The sequence below is a fragment of the Schistocerca nitens genome, chromosome 1 (genome assembly GCF_023898315.1).
Source record: "Schistocerca nitens isolate TAMUIC-IGC-003100 chromosome 1, iqSchNite1.1, whole genome shotgun sequence".
In the NCBI taxonomy this organism is placed as follows: domain Eukaryota; kingdom Metazoa; phylum Arthropoda; class Insecta; order Orthoptera; family Acrididae; genus Schistocerca; species Schistocerca nitens.
The window spans coordinates 1,098,883,254-1,098,907,581 of record NC_064614.1 but is presented as its reverse complement, the minus strand read 5'-3'; the positions used below and the strand labels follow the sequence as shown (position 1 = coordinate 1,098,907,581).

The following is a 24,328-nucleotide window of genomic DNA, read 5'->3' as shown; positions in this document are numbered from 1 at the left end:
CGACGAGTGTCTGGTTGAACTCATATGCGACACTCATCGGTGAAGAGAACGTGATGCCAATCCTGAGCGGTCTATTCGGTATGTTGTTTGGCCCATCTGTACCGCTCTGCATTGTGTCGTGCTTGCAAAGATCTACCTCGCCATGGATGTCGGGAGTGAATTTGCGCATCATGTAGCCTATTGCGCACAGTTTGAGCTGTAACACGACGTCCTGAAGCTGCACGAAAAGCGTTATTCAACATGGTAGCGTTGCTGTCAGGGTTCCTCCGAGCCATAATCCGTAGGTAGCGTTCATCCACTCCAGTAGTAGCCCTTGGGCGGCCTGAGCGTGGCATGTCATCGACAGTTCCTGTGTCTCTGTATCTCCACCATGTCCGAACAACATCGCTTTGGTTCGCTGCGAGGCACCTGGATACTTCCCCTGCTGGGAACCCTTCCAAGCACAAAGTAACAATGTGGACGCGATCGAAAGCGGTATTGACCATCTAAGCGTCGTTGAACTATAGAGAACACGAGCCGTGTACCTCCTTCCGGGTAGAAGGACGGGAACTGATCGGCTGTCGGACCCGGCCGGGTTTAGTGACACCTCTGAACAGTCAAAGGGACTGTGTCTGTGATACAATATCCACAGTCAACGTCTGTCTTCAGGAGTTCTGGGAACCGGGGTGATGCAAAACTTTTTTTGATGTGTGTACATTTTTCTTGTTCAAGCAGTAAAAGTTTGATTAATTCCTTCTTTACTACTAATTGCATTCGCAACACAGGTGGCAGATAGTATCCATATGTGAATGGATCTGGAAAATTACATAATTGTACTACTTGTAGTTCACGAGATATGACGTCATAAACATTGAGATACGTGAAAAACTACCTTAACAGATTAACTCATGTGCAGTCAACCGTTTGCAGCTGTTTCATACATAGGAGTTCGACTCTTTAAAGAATCAGTGGTGGGGTGTTACTGGTATTTTAGTAACAGAATGCAGTACGCTATACTGCACGGAGTATGTTCTACATAAACTAAAATAACATCGAATGAGCCCGATGGGAGCATAATAGGATCTCTAATAATGAATATACTTAAACAATTTGTTAGAAATTACCAGCTAACAGTGCTGTTGCCTACAGTAAAGTATCGCCACTGAACTATCGCAAGGAAGTGCAGAAAGACATGCACAGTTCCACTTGGTGCAACAAAGGGCAGGTCCCTTTAAAAGTGGGTAAATGTAGAATATCATATCAAAGAGCAGAAAAAGATTCTATTCCGTTACAAGAAGAGCGGCGAACCACTTGAGCACGTCATCATTGTGCATTGACACTGCTTGTGAAAATGTGCATCGCCCTCGATGACTTTGTTCAGGTCCACCTGGCTATAACATGTGCACTCTGAGGGGTGTAGTGTTAGCGATTCTTTTGTCACGGTCTTTGGCGATCAGATAGTGCTCGGGAGGCCTGTCCGTACACTATCTGCTATGACCCTACAGGCAGTAACTGTGCCGAATTTAGAGGTGAACAGTGTTCGCAATATTCATTGTAGGGTACAACCATGCGCCACCTACGAGTGCGAATGGAAGACTTAGGTCCGTCGGAAGCGTTCTCAGAATGTGCGATGCATCCGTGTTTGGAGTCCTTATCAAGTACACACCACAGTAGCTATCGTATGTGTTCAGATGCGCCCAGATTCGTAGCTGGTCGGTGAAGCTGATACCAAAGTGTAATTACCAGAGTGTACCACAAATGTTTGGGGAACTTAAGTGGGAACCCTTTTGAAGAAAGACAACTACTTCTAGCGAAAATACAGAGAACTTGTATTCGAAGAAGACTGTGTAATAATCCCGCTGCTAGCACCGTATGTCTCGTGTAGGGATCACTAGGATAAAATAAGAGAGATTAGGGAGGTGCACAGCCATATAGACAGTAATTCTTCCTTCGCTCAGTAGGCGAGTGGAATAGGATAGAAAATCGATAGTATTGGTACAGACTATCCACCAGGATCCACTGTGCAGTGGCTTACGGCTTAGGTGTAGATGCAGATGCACACAAGTAAGGAGAAGTTCTTTAAGCGGAGTGAAGATAATGCACTTATGAAAGCAATACCTGATTACAAATCTGTCAGGAGCGGGGCCGTTCCTCTGCTTCTGTAGGGTACTTTGGCCTGGTACACCACGTACCTCAAATATTAATTAGCAAACTACTCTGCACCGTGAAGCAGACGAAGTAAGTATGCGTGACACGATACAATAATACAGGTAACCAAATAAAACTGGACTGGAAAGTATTTGCGATAAGACTACGCAGGGTTGAGCCTTATGCCTTATTAATGAACATTACAGCTACAGCTAAAGCCAATGCAGCGCTGCGCTTGATTTCTAAAACTGAGACACGTGTAACATCTCTGTCTGAGGGATAGCACGAACAGCGTTTCAATGTCCTGCGTCAGCTATTCCAGCATCTGAGGACTGTTTGAATATCCTATTTCAGTTTGCCCCTCAGGTAAAAATCATACAGACAGAGATCAGGCCATCAAGACGCAAGGTGTCCGGGGGATTCCACTGACTCTTCTGATTGTCCTCCTGTCACCACACAGGTCGTGCACTCGTCACAAGATTCTCAGACGGCGTGCGCCGTTGCTTCGTCTTGCCGAAAATATCCATACAGCCGTTCGATCCATATACGCTTTACATAGAGGACATACCGGTTAGCGTTAACAGTTTGGTAAAAGACTTGTGTTACGATGCGGACACCAGGTATTGCTCGGCACACACTAATCTAGGCATTATGCAACGGCTGTTCGAAATAATGATGGTGATTTTCTGACGCATAATGGCACACCTTCAGCAAGTACAGATACTCTGACAGGGTGAGTCGGGCCTCATGTGAAGAAAAGAAAAACTGAGGACCCAAGAGTCCTGGTTCCGCTTCACTCAGAAACCACTGGCAGAACTCAACACGCAAATGTTCGTCTGAACGCTTTAATATATACGCACCACTAAATTTTGACCAGGGTTGCCCAGAAAGAAATGCGCCGCGTTTTTTTTTTTTTCCTCAACCGAAAATAATGCTATGAATGCGAAGCGTTACGTATGTATTATTTCAAATCTCCTGAGTGAGCGCACCTAGTTTCCGTCACTTCCGACAGATAGCTTAGCTGCAGGACAGTTTCAAGATGGCGTCTGTAGGTGACGTACGTTACAAGCAACGTGCCGTCATTGAGTTTCTCACTGTAGAGAAAGAAACTGTGGGGAATAATCACAAACGATTATGCAAAGTCTATGGAGCATCTGCTGTCGACGGAAGTACAGTTAGTCGCTGGGCACGGAGGGTGACGTCATCAGAAGGCGGTTCTCAGGAGCTCCACGATTTGCAGCGGTCGGGGAGACCATCCACGGCTGTCATACATGACTCCTCAGACTTCCACTTATTTGGACCATTACAGGATGCCATTCGTGGAACACGTTTTGAGGATGATGAGGAGGTGATTCATACAGTGAAGCACTGGCTCCGCCACCAGGACAAGGATTGGTACCGACAGGTCACACCCGCCCTTGTTTCGCGCTGGAGGAAGGCCGCAGGCAGGATGGAGATTACGTGTAAAAATAGGGTCTGAAGATAAAACACCATTCTTTCACGCGTTTAATTCTAGTTATGTTCAATAAAGAATTGTTCAAGAAAATAAATGCGGTGCATTACTTTCTGGGCAACCCTCGTATATACACAGATGGAGTTCGTTTTTGATGTGTCACGGATTTGATATCTCTTAATTCGCACTTAAACAAATAAACGGCGTTGAGATTTCAAAGTACTTTATGCACGTAAATTGAAGAAGGAAGGGGGAGAAAGGAAAGAGAAGGGAAGGAGCTAATGATATCTATTTCATAGCGACCTTATGCGGAATCAGTGGCGACGAGTGAAAAATGTGTCTCCGACCGGGACTCGAAACCAGGACTATCTCAGCACGCTCCCCGGTTGATCCCCATCCTCATCTAGCGGCATCTTGTCCACCATGATAGCTAATTTTGGATTCCCGCCGGTGATCGAACGTTGTTGTGTATCGACACTGAAAGCTGAGCATTCATTGTCCATCGAGACGAATCAGTTACATGACTACGTGGTGTCAGTTCTTTCCGACATGCCTGAAAGAACAGACACCATGCATTCATATAATTAACGTATTTTGTTCCAAGCTTTCCTTCACTTGAGCAATGTCTGCTTGTGTAAGAACTCTTTTTAGGATAGTTGGGTTTTTTTCCGTTCCGTGCCGTCTTGTCACTAAGTTTTGTGTTGCAGACTTCGCCGGAGGTTTTGGCAAAACTCTTCCAATCTTAACTCTTCCGTAAACAGCTCCGCACAAGTTTCCACAAATTGTGGTCCACATAACAGTTTACTATCAAAACACGCTGTTTTATCGAAAACTCCATTTTGTGTTGCATTCGGTTGGTCAGCAAATACGTCTTCTGCTCTCGCTCATTCAAAGGTAATCACGCAGCGTAATACCCGAGACAGACCATGCGTAAGATGAATAAGTGCAAACATGTGCACCGAAATCACGGTTTCCAGCATTTTCGGTGATGGTCAGTTATCACGTTCACTAAAAAGTGTCAGTTTCGCCTCAATCTTATAATTTTATGGGCCAGCTGTATTTGGTCCACCCTGTACTGCGGTCGTGGATTGAAGAGTACCTAAACAATTCTAACATTAATTTTCGCCCTGAGTAACTCTTAAGAAACCTTGTGATCGGCGTTAACCAATTAAAGTTCCTATTTTGATGTCTCCACAGTTAGATTGACCCTTATCTCTGCCTATTACAAAAGCCAGCATTAGTGTCCCACTGCTTTAAGCTTCATACATTGGCTTATCTACTGTGGGAAACTGATAGATTCTCCAGACCTTCACATTGGCAGCAATTCTACTGCGATACGGCCTAACATGTCCTTAATCTTCTACAAAGAGCACGCGATTCTCAACGGAGATACTACCTCTTATCTGAACGCAAGGAACAGAGATACACGGCCACATCTGTGAAGATATCACATGTTTGTAGCAAACAAGCTGAAGGACACTAGCACGCGCTGTTCCGCTAGCGGTCATTCACGCCAACAGCACAATAATGACCACAACTTTATCGTCCTTACAAATTGCAAATTATATGTGGGATTTCCATAATGACTTCTTAGTCACACTCCGGCCGCTGTGGGCGAGCGTTTCTAGGCGCTTCAGTCCGGAACCGCGCTGCTGCGGTCGCAGGTTCGAATCCTGCCTCGGGCATGGATGTGTGTGATGTCCTTAGGTTAGTTAGTTGTAAGTAGTTCTAAGTCTAGGGGACTGATGACCTCAGATGTTAAGTCCCATAGTGCTTAGAGCCATTTGAACCAGTTTTTGTTAGTCACAAAGTTAAAGAGACTACAATGAACTCTTCAGCAGCGACAAGTGATATCCCTGGACTCATCGAAAACTGCATAAGATTAGTTATCTTCACCTGCTGCCGCAGAGAGGGGTATCTGCGATGTGGACAGAAGTTAAGGATGTATACTCATTTCAGTGCAAGACAATCAAATAACGTCACAAATTTTTTTTATGTTGTTGTTGTTGTTGTGGTCTTCAGTCCTGAGACTGGTTTGATGCAGCTCTCCATGCTACTCTATCCTGTGCAAGCTTCTTCATCTCCCAGTACCTACTGCAACCTACATCCTTCTGAATCTGCTTAGTGTATTCATCTCTTGGTCTCCCTCTACGATTTTTACCCTCCACGCTGCCCTCCAATGCTAAATTTGTGATCCCTTGATGTCTCGAAACATGTCCTACCAACCGATCCCTTCTTCTAGTCAAGTTGTGCCACAAACTTCTCTTCTCCCCAATCCTATTCAATACCTCCTCATTAGTTACGTGATCTACCCACCTTATCTTCAGCATTCTTCTGTAGCACCACATTTCGAAAGCTTCTATTCTCTTCTTGTCCAAACTGGTTATCGTCCATGTTTCACTTCCATACATGGCTACACTCCATACAAATACTTTCAGAAACGACTACCTGACACTTAAATCCATACTCGATGTTAACAAATTTCTCTTCTTCAGAAACGATTTCCTTACCATTGCCAGTAGCCATTTTATATCCTCTCTACTTCGACCATCATCAGTTATTTTACTCCCTAAATAGCAAAACTCCTTTACTACTTTAAGTGTCTCATTTCCTAATCTAATCCCCTCAGCATCACCCGATTTAATTTGACTACATTCCATTATCCTCGTTTTGCTTTTGTTGATGTTCATCTTATATCCTCCCTTCAAGACACTGTCCATTCCGTTCAACTGCTCTTCCAAGTCCTTTGCTGTCTCTGACAGAATTACAATGTCATCGGCGAACCTCAAAGTTTTTACTTCTTCTCCATGAATTTTAATACCTACTCCGAATTTTTCTTTTGTTTCCTTTACTGCTTGCTCAATATACAGATTGAATAACATCGGGGAGAGGCTACAACCCTGTCTCACTCCTTTCCCAACCACTGCTTCCCTTTCATGCCCCTCGACTCTTATAACTGCCATCTGGTTTCTGTACAAATTGTAAATAGCCTTTCGCTCCCTGTATTTTATCCCTGCCACCTTCAGAATTTGAAAGAGAGTATTCCAGTTAACGTTGTCAAAAGCTTTCTCTAAGTCTACAAATGCTAGAAACGTAGGTTTGCCTTTTCTTAATCTTTCTTCTAAGATAAGTCGTAAGGTTAGTATTGCCTCACGTGTTCCAACATTTCTACGGAATCCAAACTGATCTTCCCCGAGGTCCGCTTCTACCAGTTATTCCATTCGTCTGTAAAGAATTCGCGTTAGTATTTTGCAGCTGTGACTTATTAAACTGATAGTTCGGTAATTTTCACATCTGTCAACACCTGCTTTCTTTGGTATTGGAATTATTATATTCTTCTTGAAGTCTGTGGGTATTTCGCCTGTCTCATACATCTTGCTCACCAGATGGTAGAGTTTTGTCATGACTGGCTCTCCCAAGGCCATCAGTAGTTCTAATGGAATGTTGTCTACTCCGGGGGCCTTGTTTCGACTCAGTATCTTCACGCAGTATCTTATCTCCCATTTCATCTTCATCTACATCCTCTTCCATTTCCATAATATTGTCCTCAAGTACATCGCCCTTGTATAAACCCTCTATATACTCCTTCCACCTTTCTGCCTTCCCTTCTTTGCTTAGAACTGGGTTGCCATCTGAGCTCTTGATATTCATACAAGTGGTTTTCTTCTCTCCAAAGGTCTCTTTAATTTTCCTGTAGGCAGTATCTATCTTACCCCTAGTGAGACAGTAGCAATATTAGTTACATTTTAAGAGTTTATGCGAAGATACCCTTCAATGGAGTAGAAGGAGTAGCTCAACGGAAAGCTACCCAGCCTTAATATCCAACACATTACCTACAAGACATTTATCATACTGTGGTAAATTGCTGAATACATGTGTAATCATGTGTCTTACTACCAACTGTACTGATGTTATATCCTCGAATATTTGGCAGAGATTGTTTTGGTCCTATTATTGTATTTACGCTTTGCTCTATCTTTTGGAAAAAGTAAAATGTATAGAGATACGGTGCTCTCATTTCTCAGACAGGAGCTATAATCAACATATCCTGGCAGTACACATTCAGAGTAACTTGCTGACGCCAGACAATACAGCTGACCAAGTACCAGAAAAATGTGTTTCTAAAAGAATAATTAAATATAGTAGAAAACAAAAAAAATTTGTTTAATTAAATTTCATCATTCAGGGCTTTATGTGGGTCATTTCACATGAATGAACAGTTAAACTATGAGTGGTGACTTTATAGACTGGTTTTCTGACACAGTGAATGCGTATAATGTTTTTTTGATACAATGAATGCAGAACCAGAAACAAAAACACTTCCTCTTTAGACAGGCTTCTGTGATGGAGTTGTTGGTGCTGGTCAGATATTATTAGACGTTTAAGATGCTAAATTGGCCAGGAGATGTTACTATCTACACGCAATGTGATCAGAAACATTGTGTAAAGCCTGTGAATGTGTTGCAGTGTACGTTGTGCTGAAAAATAAATAATGATTTAATTAGCGTTGAAGGTAGCCAATCAGGCTGTTGCGGGCGCAAATTCAAGCGGCCTGCCAGATAAAATTATGATCAGTTGTCCACTAGTTTAGATGACAGCGCACGACTCTGCTCAGCCTTCAGGTCGGGTTCGATCCTTACTACCGTCGCACGTCCATTTTTGTGTCGCTCTTCTGTTTGATTTTCGGAAACCAAACGAAGAACACGTTTGGCGACACAGTTTCTGGTGGGCAGCCTGAATTTGCATTCGCGACGGCCTGATTGCCTAATTTCAATGCTAATTAACTCGGAAGCGGCGCAGCGTATCGAATTTTTTTCTTAACAATAATTTCGCAGCAAAACGTACCCTGCAACATCCTTACAAGTTTTTCAGACTATTTCTGACCACCCTACATATTCCATTCTGATAGATCTTACTTTAATAAAAAATTTCTTAGAGAAAGAAGCATAAATTATGTTTCTCTTTCTGTGTACAGTACGCCGCAGACGTATTACATATTGTCGCAATTCATATTTTACCGTATATTTCTTTGTAAATGTATCAGAGAGCACAGAGCAAGGTAATTAAAAGTAAAAGCTAACATTTTCTCAAAGAAATTTTACAAAAAATTAACAGAAGTTTTTCATAGAGTCTATGTAATATGTTGCGATTAACTTACAAAATGGTTCAAATGGCTCTAAGCACTATAGGACTTAGCATCTGAGGTCATCAGTCCCCTAGGCTTAGAACTACTGAAACATAACTAACCTAATAACATCACACACAGCCATACCCGAGGCAGGATTCGAACCTGCAACCGTAGCAGCAGCGCGGTTCCGGACTGAAGTGCCTAGAACCGCTCGGTCACAAGGCCCGGCTGATTAACTTACATGGTATTATTTCTGTGGTTTGCGTAGCGAATGTGAAGTCCTTACGTTTTGTACTACAGTAGACTCCGAAAGATGGAGTAAAAGCCACACACTTTGCACTCGTCTCGTTCATCGAGTAGTGATTCATATTTTCTGCTTTGACAATAAAAATTTTCATTTCTTCAAGTGCGTACAGGGTGACCCAGGACGAATGGAGAACATTTAGGGATATGACAGGACTGGTCATTCGAGGCAAAAGAAGTCTAGTAAATACGGTCACTACAATGCATACACTAAGATCTACGAACACTTCTTCCTCTTCCCTACCATGAAATACATCTCTTCTGCTGAACAAGTGCTCATCATCTTAAGGTATGCATTTTAGAACCGGTTTTTATTAGACTCTTGTGCTTCAAATGATCGTTCATGTCATATCTCTGAATACTGATCATTGCTCTTAAGCGACTCCGGAAAGGCCCAAAATCATGAAAAGTTCAATTTTTACTTTTTTGCGTTTTCTGAATCTGCAGACTATTACCTTTTAATAGATATATAATTTATTCAATTCCGAAGACTACAACTATTTTTAAATTTTTTTTGAAATGTGTTCTACATGGGCGTGACCCACTGTGGCGCTGTTAAACTGCTGTCAAATGGTGTTATTATGCAATATTATGCAATAATGGAGGTGATAAAACCTATTTTCAGAGACTTAGCAGCACCTGAACTGTTGAAAAAGTGTATTCACGGAAAAACTCAAAACCCCAATGAAAGTGTAAATAGTGTTATATGGTCTAGAATCCCCAAGACTGTATTTGTTTAAGTGTGAAGTGTTTAACACTTCACTTTGGTGTGTATGATGCTGTTGCGACTTTCAATGATGGCAACATTGTAAGGTGCAAGGTATTTAGAAATATGGGAATGAAGATAGGTTCTAACATGGTACGAGCGATGCTTGCTTTAGACAAGGAACGCCTTCGGGCTGCAGACAGGGCTGTAAAGAGTCTAGAAATACAAGCAAGAGTAAACAGGAGGAGGAACAAGAGGAAGCTGGAGGAGGAGTTTGCAGAGGATGAAGATTATCCATCCTATGGACCTGGAATGCACTAAAAAGTTAATCCAATCTTTGTCGCTCGATTCCCAAAACTTTTATTTTCTCATACTAATTACATGTTTTCTAAGGATCTTCCAAACGTATTTGTTTCAAACTTTCAGTAAATGTTACACAGTACCTTCTGCATAATTTAAGACAGCCTTTTTTCCAAAAAACTGTATATTTTTTAATATATAAATAAAAAATTGCAAAAAATTGTTGTGAATTTTCATTACAATTGAAAAAAAATCATCTTTAATAACTGAACTTAAATTTTGTAAAATACCTGTGTTAAGTTGTAGCCCATATTCCAATAAATAATCTGTAAAAAGTTCAACTTCCTACCTCAAATACTTTGTGAGGAAAGATGTAATTTATAAGCGTTATTTAACATTGCAAGTATAGGGCGTTCCGGAGCCCCTTAAAAAAAAATGTAAGTGTCGTGTGACTAGGGCGTTCCGTCGGGTACACCGTTCGCAAGTTTTTCGAATTGGCGCCATTTCGGCGACTTGCGCGTCAGTGGGGATGAAATAATGATGAATAGGACAACACAACACCCAGTCCCTGAGCGGAGAAAACCTCCGACCCGCCCGGGAATCTAACCCGGTCCCTTATGATTGACAGTCTGTTGCGCTGACCACTCAGCTACCGGCGGCGGACATCATTGGTCTCAGGCATCATTTAGTACAATGTAATACAGTATACTATAAATTCTTTGGAAAACTTCTGTAATTCTTTGTAGGACCTGTTACAAAGTAGTGACTTTATCATTATTTGTAAATATTTTACCAAACAGATTTTGTAAGCAAATTTCCTCTATAATCTATCATTTGAACACTGTCAGATACTTAATTTTTTTGCGGAACTTGATAGTGAATGCTCGCCATCCGTGACTGTCAGTAAACTGTAACGTGCTAGAGTGGTTGTATACTGCTATCTTCTGACCAACTGCTGTTGTTTGTGTGACCATGGCAAATATGACACATTCAACTTGGCTCCTGCTTTTATTATTTTTCAATTTATGTTCTATGTCTCTGAAAGGTTTACACAATAAGAACACAATAAATCCTCGCCAACGGCCGAAGTGAGCCTTGAACCTCAGACAGAGGCCCTGACGCCACTTACCCGCTCTGCGTGCTGGAGGAGATGCTGGCGGCGTGGACAGTCAGCTGTTCAGGCAGACCAGCGAAGGTGGCCGACAGGTCCACAGTCTCCACGTCGGTGCCCAGGTTACCCACCACCACCACCGTCGGTTCCCCGTCCAGCGTCCTGCGCAGACATCACACAATTGACAGACCTCTCCACAAATTATCTTCATCTCCCAGAAATCTCGAATTTCGGCTCATCAAACATTAGACTTTACCGCGTTATTCGGACCACTTATCTTTGTAGGACAGATGGCTACCTAATTCTACCTCATTTTTATTTATTCATTTTGTACACCAGTTGTGCCGACGGCCTTATCGCAGTGGTAACACCGGTTCCCGTCAGATCACCCAAGTTAGGCGCTGTCGGTCTTGGCTAGTACTTGGATGGGTCACCGTTCAGGTCTGCCGAGTGATGTTGGCAAGAGGGGTGCACTTAGCCCATGTGAGGTCAGTTGAGGAGCTACTCAAGTAGCGGCAGCGGACGCGGAAACTGACATCGGCCCGGAGAGCGGTGTGCTGAGCACATGCCCTCCGTATCCGCATCCAGTGACACCTATTAAGTGAGGATGACACGGCGGCTGGCTGGGACCGTTGGGCCTTCAAGGTCTGTTTGGAGGGTGTTTCTTTTCTCCTTTTTTTACTGCTTAGAATTAACATAATCTTTGTACTTTTACAAAATTAGCTGCTCTTATATACACTCCTGGAAATTGAAATAAGAACACCGTGAATTCATTGTCCCAGGAAGGGGAAACTTTATTGACACATTCCTGGGGTCAGATACATCACATGATCACACTGACAGAACCACAGGCACATAGACACAGGCAACAGAGCATGCACAATGTCGGCACTAGTACAGTGCATATCCACCTTTCGCAGCAATGCAGGCTGCTATTCTCCCATGGAGACGATCGTAGAGATGCTGGATGTAGTCCTGTGGAACGGCTTGCCATGCCATTTCCACCTGGCGCCTCAGTTGGACCAGCGTTCGTGCTGGACGTCCAGACCGCGTGAGACGACGCTTCATCCAGTCCCAAACATGCTCAATGGGGGACAGATCCGGAGATCTTGCTGGCAAGGGTAGTTGACTTACACCTTCTAGAGCACGTAGGGTGGCACGGGATACATGCGGACGTGCATTGTCCTGTTGGAACAGCAAGTTCCCTTGCCGGTCTAGGAATGGTAGAACGATGGGTTCGATGACGGTTTGGATGTACCGTGCACTATTCAGTGTCTCGGTCGTATGCAGTCCTGATTGTGGCGCTCACCTGCACGGCGCCAAACACGCATACGACCATCATTGGCACCAAGGCAGAAGCGACTCTCATCGCTGAAGACGACACGTCTCCATTCGTCCCTCCATTCACGCCTGTCGCGACACCACTGGAGGCGGGCTGCACGATGTTGGGGCGTGAGCGGAAGACGGCCTAACGGTGTGCGGGACCGTAGCCCAGCTTCATGGAGACGGTTGCGAATGGTCCTCGCCGATACCCCAGGAGCAACAGTGTCCCTAATTTGCTGGGAAGTGGCGGTGCGGTCCCCTACGGCACTGCGTAGGATCCTACGGTCTTGGCGTGCATCCGTGCGTCGCTGCGGTCCGGTCCCAGGTCGACGGGCACGTGCACCTTCCGCCGACCACTGGCGACAACATCGATGTACTGTGGAGACCTCACGCCCCATGTGTTGAGCAATTCGGCGGTATGTCCACCCGGCCTCCCGCATGCCCACTATACGCCCTCACTCAAAGTCCGTCAACTGCACATACGGTTCACGTCCACGCTGTCGCGGCATGCTACCAGTGTTAAAGACTGCGATGGAGCTCCGTATGCCACGGCAAACTGGCTGACACTGACGGCGGCGGTGCACAAATGCTGCGCAGCTAGCGCCATTCGACGGCCAACACCGCGGTTCCTGGTGTGTCCGCTGTGCCGTGCGTGTGATCATTGCTTGTACAGCCCTCTCGCAGTGTCCGGAGCATGTATGGTGGGTCTGACACACCGGTGTCAATGTGTTCTTTTTTCCATTTCCAGGAGTGTACTTAATTACTTTCCGTATCCGGAACTAGACTTCAGACTTCCAAAAATCAGCAGCCAATAATGGCCTTGTCATTTGCCTCCCATAAGTCATTCATTGTGCAGGGCTGGTCTAAATATGCACAGATAAGCAGGTGTTGAGGATACTGGACAGAACCACATAGACAGAGAGTGTTCTCATTCTCTTTTAGGAAACCCCATTGCTGCAGGTTTGTCTTGCATTTTGGAACTTCTACCCTCATACGATTTAGGGTTCTCCAGACTGTGTATGGTAGGTCTCCACCAGGCGCCAGTTCTTCTTTTACGTCTTTATTGGGGTTTCTCAGGTCGATTTCCTACCTTTTCAAACGATTCTCTGGAGCCGACCCTTCCAGGGCTCGGGTACGTGACAGGAAACTCTTCCTCGAACAAAGCCGTCGGTCAGCAGGCTGGTGTCCATATAAAGGGTGACGCATGTCCTTTTCCTGCTTGGTTTTTTCGGCTTCGGCAGCGATGTCACGTCGTATGTTGCGCGGTGCGATCCCCATGATTAAGTACATCTTGTGCACTGGGGTTGGCCTCAAGCATCCGGTAACAATCCGTGCCATTTCACTCACCGCGACATCAATTTTTCTCGCGATTAGCTCCAAATAGTACATTTCTAGCTGTTTTTACATAGGTACACGAGAAGTTTCTATCGGCATTTGTGCCATGTTCAAGTATTCCTGTTGACATCAGATCTAGATCCAGGGGCGATTTGTCTGGAAAGTGGGGTGGCCAGGGTGTTGGACCGTTCCTTCCAATCCATCGATCCGGACATTACCCCCCTCTCCAGACATTACGCACCATGACTTTTTTTTCTGGGGCTGTATCAAGGACAGAGACTTCATCACACCAGTTGCTGACGTCGACGAACTGAAGGCTAGGATACAAGCTGCTGTGCGTACTGTGACAGAACACATGTTACGAAACACCTGGTGGTAACTGGAATTCCGCCTCGACATTCTCCAAGCTGCCAAGGGAGCACAAGTTGAGGTTTACTAACGTAAGTGGTCGTAAAAAAAACTAGTAACACTAACCTATGTAACGGCATCAAATGTAAATTATTATGTCAAACGGTTATTCTGTAATAAATTGTTATAATCAGAGCAAGACTTTGTGCTCACCCTGTACTATATTATACTTACTTCTAGATGAGTGACATCCATAAAAGATATTGGAATATAATTCCTTTATTTACTGCGTTGTTAACATAGGTCACGTATTTACTTTCTATAGAAATTTGACAGATCGTGCCATTGCTGCATTATGTTTACAAGTAAATTATATCGTATGTAGTCGGAAATTTTTTGCCAGAGACAATTTTGCATTATGTAGCTGTGCAATCTTAATGTTGTCTATTGTTTTTGTTTACTGTGTTTTGTTCATGCCTTTTCTTTTTCTATTAAATCAATAAATTTTTCCAGATAATTTTTATGTTTCAGGTCCATATTATCGTTTAGTGTGTGATTAGGGTATCTATTATGTAAACTGAAACTTATTACGTGTAGAAAGCGCCCTAATGGAGTCTTCACAGATATTTGATTGTTTCTATGAACTTTTCGAAATAGTTCGTTCACTGGATGGCAAGTATTCAACAAAAATGAAAGCAATGCCGGGTGTGTTCCAAAGAAGCGTAATAGGACTACACACAAACAATTTGCAAGATAGGGTAGCCAGCACTATCAGCTAGTTCCCCGACGAGGCTCTTGTCTTTAGAAATGTGGAATCTTTTTATTTTCATTTAATTTTCATTCTTTCAACAAAGCATTGTTTTAAATTTTCTATTTTAACTGTGTAACATCTTGTATATATCTCAGAGTGATTTATCACGGTACACGGTACCACGCGAACCAAAGCAACATGGGTACGGAACGAGTCAGTTTTGTTCTGCAGAATATTGATTAGAAGTTTTATAGACAAGAGAATTAATAAAACACGAAAAAAGCTTTTGAGGGATTGTTCGAACAAATAACTCATTACATGACGAGTTTCAGCTCCTTTATCGAATACGAGGAATGTGGCAGTGTTCTACAAGTAAAACTTTCAAGTTGAAGTTTAATATTTGGGGTTTTTCAGTCACTTTTTCGAGTTCTCCTGCAACGCTATTGAAATAGCGCACACCTTTCTGTACAGAGCTCTAAGGGAGCCCTGTTGAAGTGCGTATTGTATTTTCCGTCCAGTGTTCACTGAAAATGTTGCGGGGTTTCCTGAATGAATCAACATTGTCAAAAACAAATCCCATGATGGAATATTTGTACAGTGGTGACAGGCAAAGTTTATTTCACTAATAGTTTAAGAAAGTAAAATTTTGCGTCTACGGGAGTTTCCGATGTGATACTGAAGTGCAAACGTGAAGGGACACGTACAGCACAAAAGCGTATAGGTCGACCTCGTCTGTTGACTGGCACAGACCGCCGACAGTTGAAGTGGGTCGTAATGTGTAATAGGCAGACATCTACCTAGACCATCACACAGGAAATCCACACTGCATCAGGATCCACTTCAAGTACTGTGACAGTTAGGCAGGAGGTGAGAAAAATTGGATTCCATGGTCGAGCGGCTGCTCATAAGCCACACATCACGCCAGTAAACGCCAAACGACGACTCGCTTAGTGAAAGGAGTGGAAAGAGTGGACGACGGAACAGTGGAAAAACGTTGTTTGTAGTGACGAATCACGGTACACAATGTGGCGATCCGAAGGCAGGGTGCGGGTGTGGCGAATGCCTGGTGAACGTCATCTGCCATCGTGTGTAGCGCCAACAGTAAAATTTGGAGGCGGTGGTGTTAAGGTATGGTCATGTTTTTCATGGAGGGAGGGGGGACTTCACCCCTTGTTCTTTTGAGTAGCACTATCACAGCACAGGCCTACATTGATGTTTTAAGAACCTTCTTGCTTCCCACTGTTGCAGAGCAATTCGGGGATGGCGATTGCATCTTTCAATGCGATCGAGCACCTGTTCATAATGCACGGCCTGTGGCGGAGTGGTTACACGACAATAACATCCCTGTAATTGACTGGCCTGCACAGTGCTCTGAGCTGAATCCAATAGAACACGTTTGGGATGTTTTGGAACGCCGACCACGTGACAGACCTCACCGACCGACATCGATACCTCTCCTCAGTGCACCACTCCGTGAAGAACGGGCTGCCATTCCCCAAGAAACCTTCCAGTGCCTGATTGAACGTATGCCTGCGAGAGTAGCTGTCATCAAGGCTAAGGGTGATCCAACACCATACTGAATTCCAGCATTTCCGATGGAGGGCGCCACGTACTTGTAAGTCATTTTCAACCAGGTGTCCTGATACTTTTGATCACACAGTGCATCATTGCTACACAGGGTGTAAAGTTTACAAGTGCAAATATTTCTGGTGGTGACTGAGGACGTTATATTTAACATTATTACATCCGTGTTTACGTCATTTGCACACTATTTATTATAGGTACTACAAGTTGTATGTTTTTAGGTTGGTTAATAACTCCAGATACGTGTGGCAAGATCAAGCCCTCAATGCTTATTTTGCCCTGGGCAACATGACAGGTGTTCAAGTGCGAACGTAAAAATGTTACCCTATACTGACAGCCGTAGCCTACTTAGTGGTGCAGGTACGACCATGCAGAAAACGTCAGGTCATAAAGTTCGTGACGTGTTTGTGGGAAGACTGTTTGAGACAGAGAGTAAACAACCAACACAAGGATGTTTGCACATGTTAACGTACCACATACAAAAATATCTCCACTTATACCCGTTACTACTTGTATATCAGGAAAAGCAATGGACCTAGACACTTGAGAATGGCTACGCAACTGAGACTGCGGGGGAGGAGAATCGAAAATAAAAGGATACTTTATTCCAGGAAATGACAACTAGTGCAGCAGACTGTTAAAATTCAGAAAGTTTGTTTTGGCTGTGGACCCCATTGCAGCTAAAATGTGAGAGGAAGACACTATTGACTGACCTGGTGAAGGCGAAGACCCACTCTGAGATGATGGCGGTGTCGAGCGCCCCCCGCTGAGCGACGCGCCAGCCTCGGGCGTCCACCAGCTTCCTGTAGACCTTGAGGTGGCTCAGGTCCGCCTCCAGCTCAGACTCCACGTTGATGCCCTGCCAACATGTACACAGTCTCGTACATTACTGACTACGTGAGTCAGATCATTCCTTTGAAATTTTTAAAATCGTTGCGGGAAGTGGAAACCAAACTTCTATTCAAGTTACTTTGTAGAATCTACGAGTGTGGATATATGCCATTAGACTGCTCCCAAACTACCATTCATTCAATCCCGAAGATATGAAGGGCAGATAAGTGCGAAGACTATTCCTTAATCAGCTTAACAGCTAATACTGAAAAGTTGCTGAGACGAACGATTCATAGAAGAGAGGAAAGAAAACGAGGATTTATTAGATGACGTTAAGTTTGGATTAATCAAAGGGTTTAGAAATCATCTGCAATCGTAAAACCAATAAACAGCTGTTCCTCTGCTTTCCACATAGGGTTTAATGTCTAAGATCTAGTTTGAAATGCACGGTGTACCAAATAAAAATAGCGAAGAAAAGATTTGTAAGGCTGACGCAGAACTGATCCTTGTTAATGAACGGGAGAACTGCCCATCACAGAAAATGCTGGGAAACGTGATTTCCGTGCATCAGTCAGTTGTGTTACATGTCTGCGGATGCACATCACCAGCATTCTCGCCGAGCGGTTCTAGGCGCTACGGTCTGGAACCGCGCTACCGCTACGGTTGCAGGTTCGAATCCTGCCTCGGGCATCGATGTGAGTGATGTCCTTAGGTTAGTTAGGTTTAAGTAGTTCTAAGTTCTAGGGGACTGTTGACCTCAGAAGTCGTCCCATAGTGCTCAGAGACATTTTTTTAACTAGCATTCTCTATCCCGAGAACTTCGCTGTGTCTCGCACGGTATCAGTATGATTCTTCAGGTGATCATATCGCGGGATCTATTGATCACAGAGATAAAGGGTCAAGTGTTTTGGATAGTAATTGGCCTAGCGACTATTTGTATATCTATCGGAAGAACGGGATATTCTGGTCATCCTACAGTACTTGGTCAAAATTTAAACATTACACACTTCATCTAGCGCAGTCACAAATAGCAAATAGGTTGGTTCTTTCTCATTAGGTGTGCTATAGAGTGAATCATAGGCGGCTTACAAAAGCACCGTTTGTTCATAAGTGGTTCCTGAGAAAATCGCGAAAAAACATGATTTTTGGATACCAGAAGTACCAATTGTGGAAATGGACAATTCTATAATTTATCATACGTTCTTAAGACGAGTTCTCGAGGAACGTTAAAGAACATTGAAGCTCTTTTTTATAGCACTGTCCGTTGCCTAGATCCAGAGGTTCAAAGTTATTGTACGTACGCACATAAAATATGCACATAACATGAGACGTAAATGTAGGTTTAAGTGACGTATTGAACACATGGAAAGGGTTCTGGGGTCATCAAATAGGTCCAGAGGTCACCAGACTACATTTTTAATAATCACTTTTTTTCACCAATAAAACTTCATGAAGCCCTCCCTCTGTATAATGGTCGCTGCACTCCTGTGCAGGCTGTCTTGACCTGGAAATTAGCCGTGCGGGGTAGCCGCGTGGTCTTGGGCGCCATGCCACGGTTCGCGCGGCTGCCCCCGTCGGAGGTTCGAGTCCTCCATCGGGTATGCGTGTGTGTGTTGTCCTTAGCGAAGGTTAGTTTAAGTCAGATTCAGTACTGTGTAAGCCTAGGGACCGATAACCTCAGCGATTCGGTCCCATAGGAACCACAAATTTCCAATTTCCTGGAAATTATTCAACGGTGCAACGTGTTGTGGTAAGCACCTTACAAAAAATTATTATGTCATACGAAATTATTTCTACTTGCAAATCAAATAGCGATTTTTTTGCGTTCTGCAGCTTAAAATCTTCGGCATTTTATGGGAGACGATTTTGTGTTAACCTTATGTTAAGCTCGTTTGTTTTTTGATTATATATGTCAAAAGATGTAAAAGCATCGAAGTGTGTACACTGTCAAAATTGTACTGACCTACAGAATTCGTTTTATATAAGCAGCACGCTCTGTTGTAAGAGGGAAAACAAGTGAACCATCTGAAAAATGCTCCACGCAGAGCACAAAAAAGGGTGAATATGTTCCATCTTAAAAGACACTGACAGAAAGGTGGGGAACCAGTTGCCTGAATCCTCATTCCACCTTAATCACCAAAAATTTTGACATGCGAACATATTCGCCCTTTTTGTGTTGAAAGAGAGCATCAGGGTCACATTGGCGGTAGAAGAGAGAGAAGACAGTGCTAATGGGAGAGAAAGCTAGAAGAGACAGTGATGGTGAGATGGAGAAAGTGGTAGTGAAAGAGAAAGAGAGATAGATAAAGACAGTAGCAGTGGGAACCAAAAAGAGAGGAGGCAGTGATGCTCATCTGCAGACAGTGGCAGTAAAAGGGAAACAGAGATGAACAGAGAAAGAAGCAGTAGGAGCAAAAGAAAGAGGAGACAGTGGAAATGAAAGAGAGAGACGATTGGAACCTCTACAGAGGCTTAGGGGTGGATTTTAACACGAAAAAATTTGCCCAGTTTCCCTCATCCACTACACCCAAGTGCTAAAGTTTCCCATTCTAGGGGTCAAAATCATCTCCAAGGACACGTGTGGAAAGGAGACGGCGGTATCCTCAGACTATAACCTCAGACTATAAGAAAGAAAGAATGAAAGAGTGGCAACGAGGAGAGAAAAAGAATAGCACAGAGGCAATCGCATTGGGACAGAGGGATACAGAAAGTGGCAGAGTACGAGACAGTGGTAAGGAACAGCAAGAGAAATAGATGGGGACAGACAGGAGAAATTGCGAGTGGGAGTAAAAGGAGACAGTGGGAGAGAGGCATATAAAGATAGTGGCAGTGAGAGGGAGATACTAAATACGAGGGTTGGAACTTTAATAATGGCAACTTTTTATTTACAGCTCGTACAAAGTAGATACGGGTTTCAAAGTTTTACTAACCTTCACGGTAGTCACCAGCATTGTGTACAACCCGATGCCAGGGATGTGGAAGTCGTAGGGTACTCTTAGCAGTGCCAGTTGTGTTGACAGTTCGAGCGATGCGGTCTATTGCCCGACGAATTTGTAGCAGTTCTGAAGCGAATGCCGTGAAGTGTTTCCTTCGGTTTAGAAATCGCGTTGAACTTACGAGGGCTTAAGTCAGGGGTGTGCAGTAGGTGGTATAGCACTTAACAGCCCCATCAGCTAAACAAATCAGTAACAGCTTGCACTGTATGAGCTTGAGCATTATCCTGCAAAATGATGGTCAGGTCCTGCAGGAAGTGTCATCACTTCTATCTCTACGCTGTTCATTTCTGGAACACAGCCTACGACCAGCTTAGCGACTGAAGTGTGTGTGTTGTTCTTAGCATAAGTTAGCTTAAATTAGTTTAATTAGTGTGTAAGTCTAGGGACCGATGACCTCAGCAGTTTGGTCCCTTAGAAATTCACACACATTTTTCCCCATTGGTTACATGACCTAACCATACAATCATCAGCAGTCTCCTGCAGTACAATATTTCAAAAGCTTCAGTTCTCAAGTTGCCCGAACAGTTTATCGTCCACGTTTGACTTCGATACAAGCCTACATAGATTTTCAGAAAAGACTTCCTAACACTCGAAACTATATTCTAAATTAACGAATTTGTCTTCTCATGAAACTCTTTCCTTGCCATTGCCAATATACATTTTATATCCCGTCTAATTCAGCCATCATCAGTTATTCTGTTTCTTAATTAGCTAAATTTATTACAACTTCACACTCTCGTTCCCTAGTCTAATTCCTTTAGCAACCCCGGGCTTAATTCGACTATATCCCATTACGATTAATTTGCTTTTGTTAATCTTTATCTTACATCCTTCTTTCAAGACATTGTCCATTCCATTGTCCTTTGCTGTCTCTGACAGAATCGTAATGTCATTGGCAAAACTCAAAGTTTTTATTTATTCTCCCTGAACTTTAATTCCTTCTCTAAATTTTTCTCTGGTTTCCTTCACTGCTTGTTTGATTCACAGATTGAACAACATCAAGGACAGGTTAAAACCCTGTCTCGCTCCCCTCTCAACCTCCGCTCCCCTTTAATGTCCCATGACTCTTATAATTGCTGTCTGGTTTCTGTACACGTTCTATATAACATTTCGGTTCGTATATCTTTCTGCTACTACCTTCATGCCGCCTGTATATACAGATGTTAAAAAAAGTATAGTTTTCAATATTTTGCCACATCTGGTATGGATCAAGAAAATGAAAAGGTCCTAAAATGTAAACCTTAAGAACTATGAACTAATGTTCATGTTCACTACTGCGAAACACATATCTTCCACGGCAATGCCTTTGCTATTACGGACGACGTACAGAACGCTGTAAACAAACGAGTAAAACTATCAGAACACATTATTCTGTTACTGTGAAACAGCAGAGCTTCTAATGTAATCTGCTAGCTGGACTTGCGAGTCATCGCTAAAAGAGTTGCCCAATTTGGAGTCCATTCATAGTAAGGAATGCTTCTCTCTGACTTCTTAGGAAACCACACACTGTCAGTCAAACTTCAGGTTGATCAGAGATTCGCTAGTACGCACTGATGACGCATCCCCATATTCTTAGTCCATCACAAGCGAAGCCCACAAACATCAACGATTTCAAGTGACCACACAACCAAATATCAAAATGAGTAATATCGATTTGACGAGCTGACCAACATACTGGTCCTCCCCGACCAATTTACGATCCATTACATGTGTGTGCTTTTCTCGGACATTTCGGAGATTATTCTCTGTCCAACCATCCATATTTAGGTTTCCTGTGTTTCTTAAATCTGTTAACCCAGATGCCAAGATGATTAACCGTAATTTTCAAACAGGGTCATCGAACAGACGCACAAAACTACAGGCCTATATCTCTGACATCTGTCTGTCATATAATTTATGATATTTCTGGACAACGAAAGTTTCCTCTGTAGGAATCAACAGCATTCCAAAAATAACGATCGTGTGAAACCAGATCGCTCTGTTCGTCCATCAGAAAGCAGTAGATATCAGTGCCCGACTGAGGCCGTGTTCCTTGGCTTCCGAAAGGCGTTCGATACAGTTCAACATTGCCGCCTAATGAACAAAATATAAGTGTACGAAATATCAGATCATTCGTGCGATTGGATCGAAGAGTTTCTAACTACAAAAATGGCTCTAAGCGCTATGGGGCTTAACATCTGAGTCCTCTAGTGTTAGAACTACTTAAACCTAACTAACCTAAGGACTTCACACACATCCATGCCCGAGGCAGGATTCGAACCTGCAACCGTAGCAGCAGCGCGATTCCATACTGAAGCGCCTAGAACCGGTCGGTCACAGTGAGTTTCCAGCTAGCAAAACACAGGGTGTCATTGTCAGCAGACAGAAATCTTGAGGCGTAAAACTAACTTCGTGCGGATCTCGTGAGAGTGTTATAGGAGCACTAATTTTTAGAGTATATATAAATGACCTAGTGGATAACCCCATAATTTCCGTGAGGCTTTTCGTGGTCGATGCTGTTGCATACCCAGAAGTTGCAACGCAAGGAAATTGTAGCTAAATACAGGAAGACCTGCAGTAAATCGGCACTTGGTGCGTGTAGTGGTATTTGATCCTCAGAACCAGCAGATTTGACGTATTGTTTATGAACAGGCACCGTCTCAGATACGAACTTACTGACATACCTGTTGTGGCATCTCGCTCAGTGACTGAAGGTTTGAGAAGTGAATTCTGTATCCTGCTGGGTGCTTGCCATAGTACGAATTTTAGTAACGTCAGGGAGTTTTGAAAAGTTTCCTTGTGATGCTATTGTCGTCATTTGGGCAGATACAGATATCCTAACTTGGATATTTGTTACTGAGCAAGGGGAAAAATGGCTGTGAAAGCGAGGTGGGAAAGCAGAGCACTGACCTGCAGGTAGTTCTCGTTAACGGGCAGCCAGGGCTTCACGCCCTCGTCGGTGAAGCCTGCGTTGGCGCTGGTGTTCCACTGGAAGGGCGTGCGCTCCGGGTCCCTGGTGACGGACTCGTAGAGGTCGGGCCCCGCGTTGAGCGCCCAGGGGTCGACCGTGTCCTCCCAGGAGACGTGCGTGTTCTCCATGCCGATCTCCTCCCCCATGAAGGTGATGGCCGTGCCCGGCAGCAGCAGCGAGATCATGTTGAACAGGTCCTTGCGCGCCACGCCCAGGCGGGTTCCCACGCGGGGCTGGTCGTGGTTGCCCAGCTGTGGACCACACGGTTCAGCTCACACAACGTCGTTCCTTTCCCTCACTGAACTTACTCTTTAGAGCGGTACAGGCTGTTAGAAACAAATGAATGACCTTATACGAGGTGTGGCTAGAAAAAAATTGGACTAGTACTGGTGAAACAATAAAACGAATGCAATAAGGCTGAAAGTCGCGTGGCCTGTCACGTGACTCTCGCTCCGCCTACTGCTCGAGTTTCATCTGCCTCCTGCACTCAGTCTGCCCGTGGCGTCTGTTTTAAGTAGTTGACGTTTTGTCTGTGCGTCGGAAAATGTTGAGTGTACAGAAAGACCAGCGTGTTAACATCAAATTTTGTTTCAAACTAGGAAAATCTGCAAGTGAAACGTTTGTAATGTTACAACAAGTGTACGGCGATGATTGTTTATCGCGAACACAAGTGTTTGAGTGGTTTAAACGATTTAAAGATGGCCGCGAAGACACCAGTGATGACACTCGCACTGGCAGACCATTGTCAGCAAAAACTGATGCAAACATTGAAAAAATCGGTAAACTTGTTCGACAAGATCGCCGTTTAACAATCAGAGCAGTGTCTGAGTTAACAGGAGTTGACAAGGAAAGTGTCGAACAAGTTTACCGATTTTTTCAATGTTTGCATCAGTTTTTGCTGACAATGGTCTGCTAGTACGAGTGTCATCACTGGTGTCTTCGCGGTCATCTTTAAATCGTTTAAACCACTCAAACACTTGTGTTCGCGATAAACAATCATCGCCGTACACTTCTTGTAACATTACAAACGTTTCACTTGCAGATTTTCCTAGTTTGAAACAAAATTTGATGTTAACACGCTG

General features: G+C 43.8%; 1 protein-coding gene across 1 annotated transcript in view; it reads right to left on the bottom strand.

The window, feature by feature from the left end:
- Nucleotides 1-24,328, bottom strand: part of LOC126198740 (maltase 2-like) — a 118,178-nt gene that overhangs the window by 2,940 nt on the left and 90,910 nt on the right. Inside the window, exons 7-9 of the mRNA XM_049935288.1 lie at nt 23,186-23,497; nt 17,183-17,328; nt 11,147-11,290 (exon numbers count right to left, since the gene is read on the bottom strand). Coding sequence (XP_049791245.1) covers nt 11,147-11,290; nt 17,183-17,328; nt 23,186-23,497 — 602 coding nt within the window. The remainder of the gene's footprint in view (nt 1-11,146; nt 11,291-17,182; nt 17,329-23,185; nt 23,498-24,328) is intronic.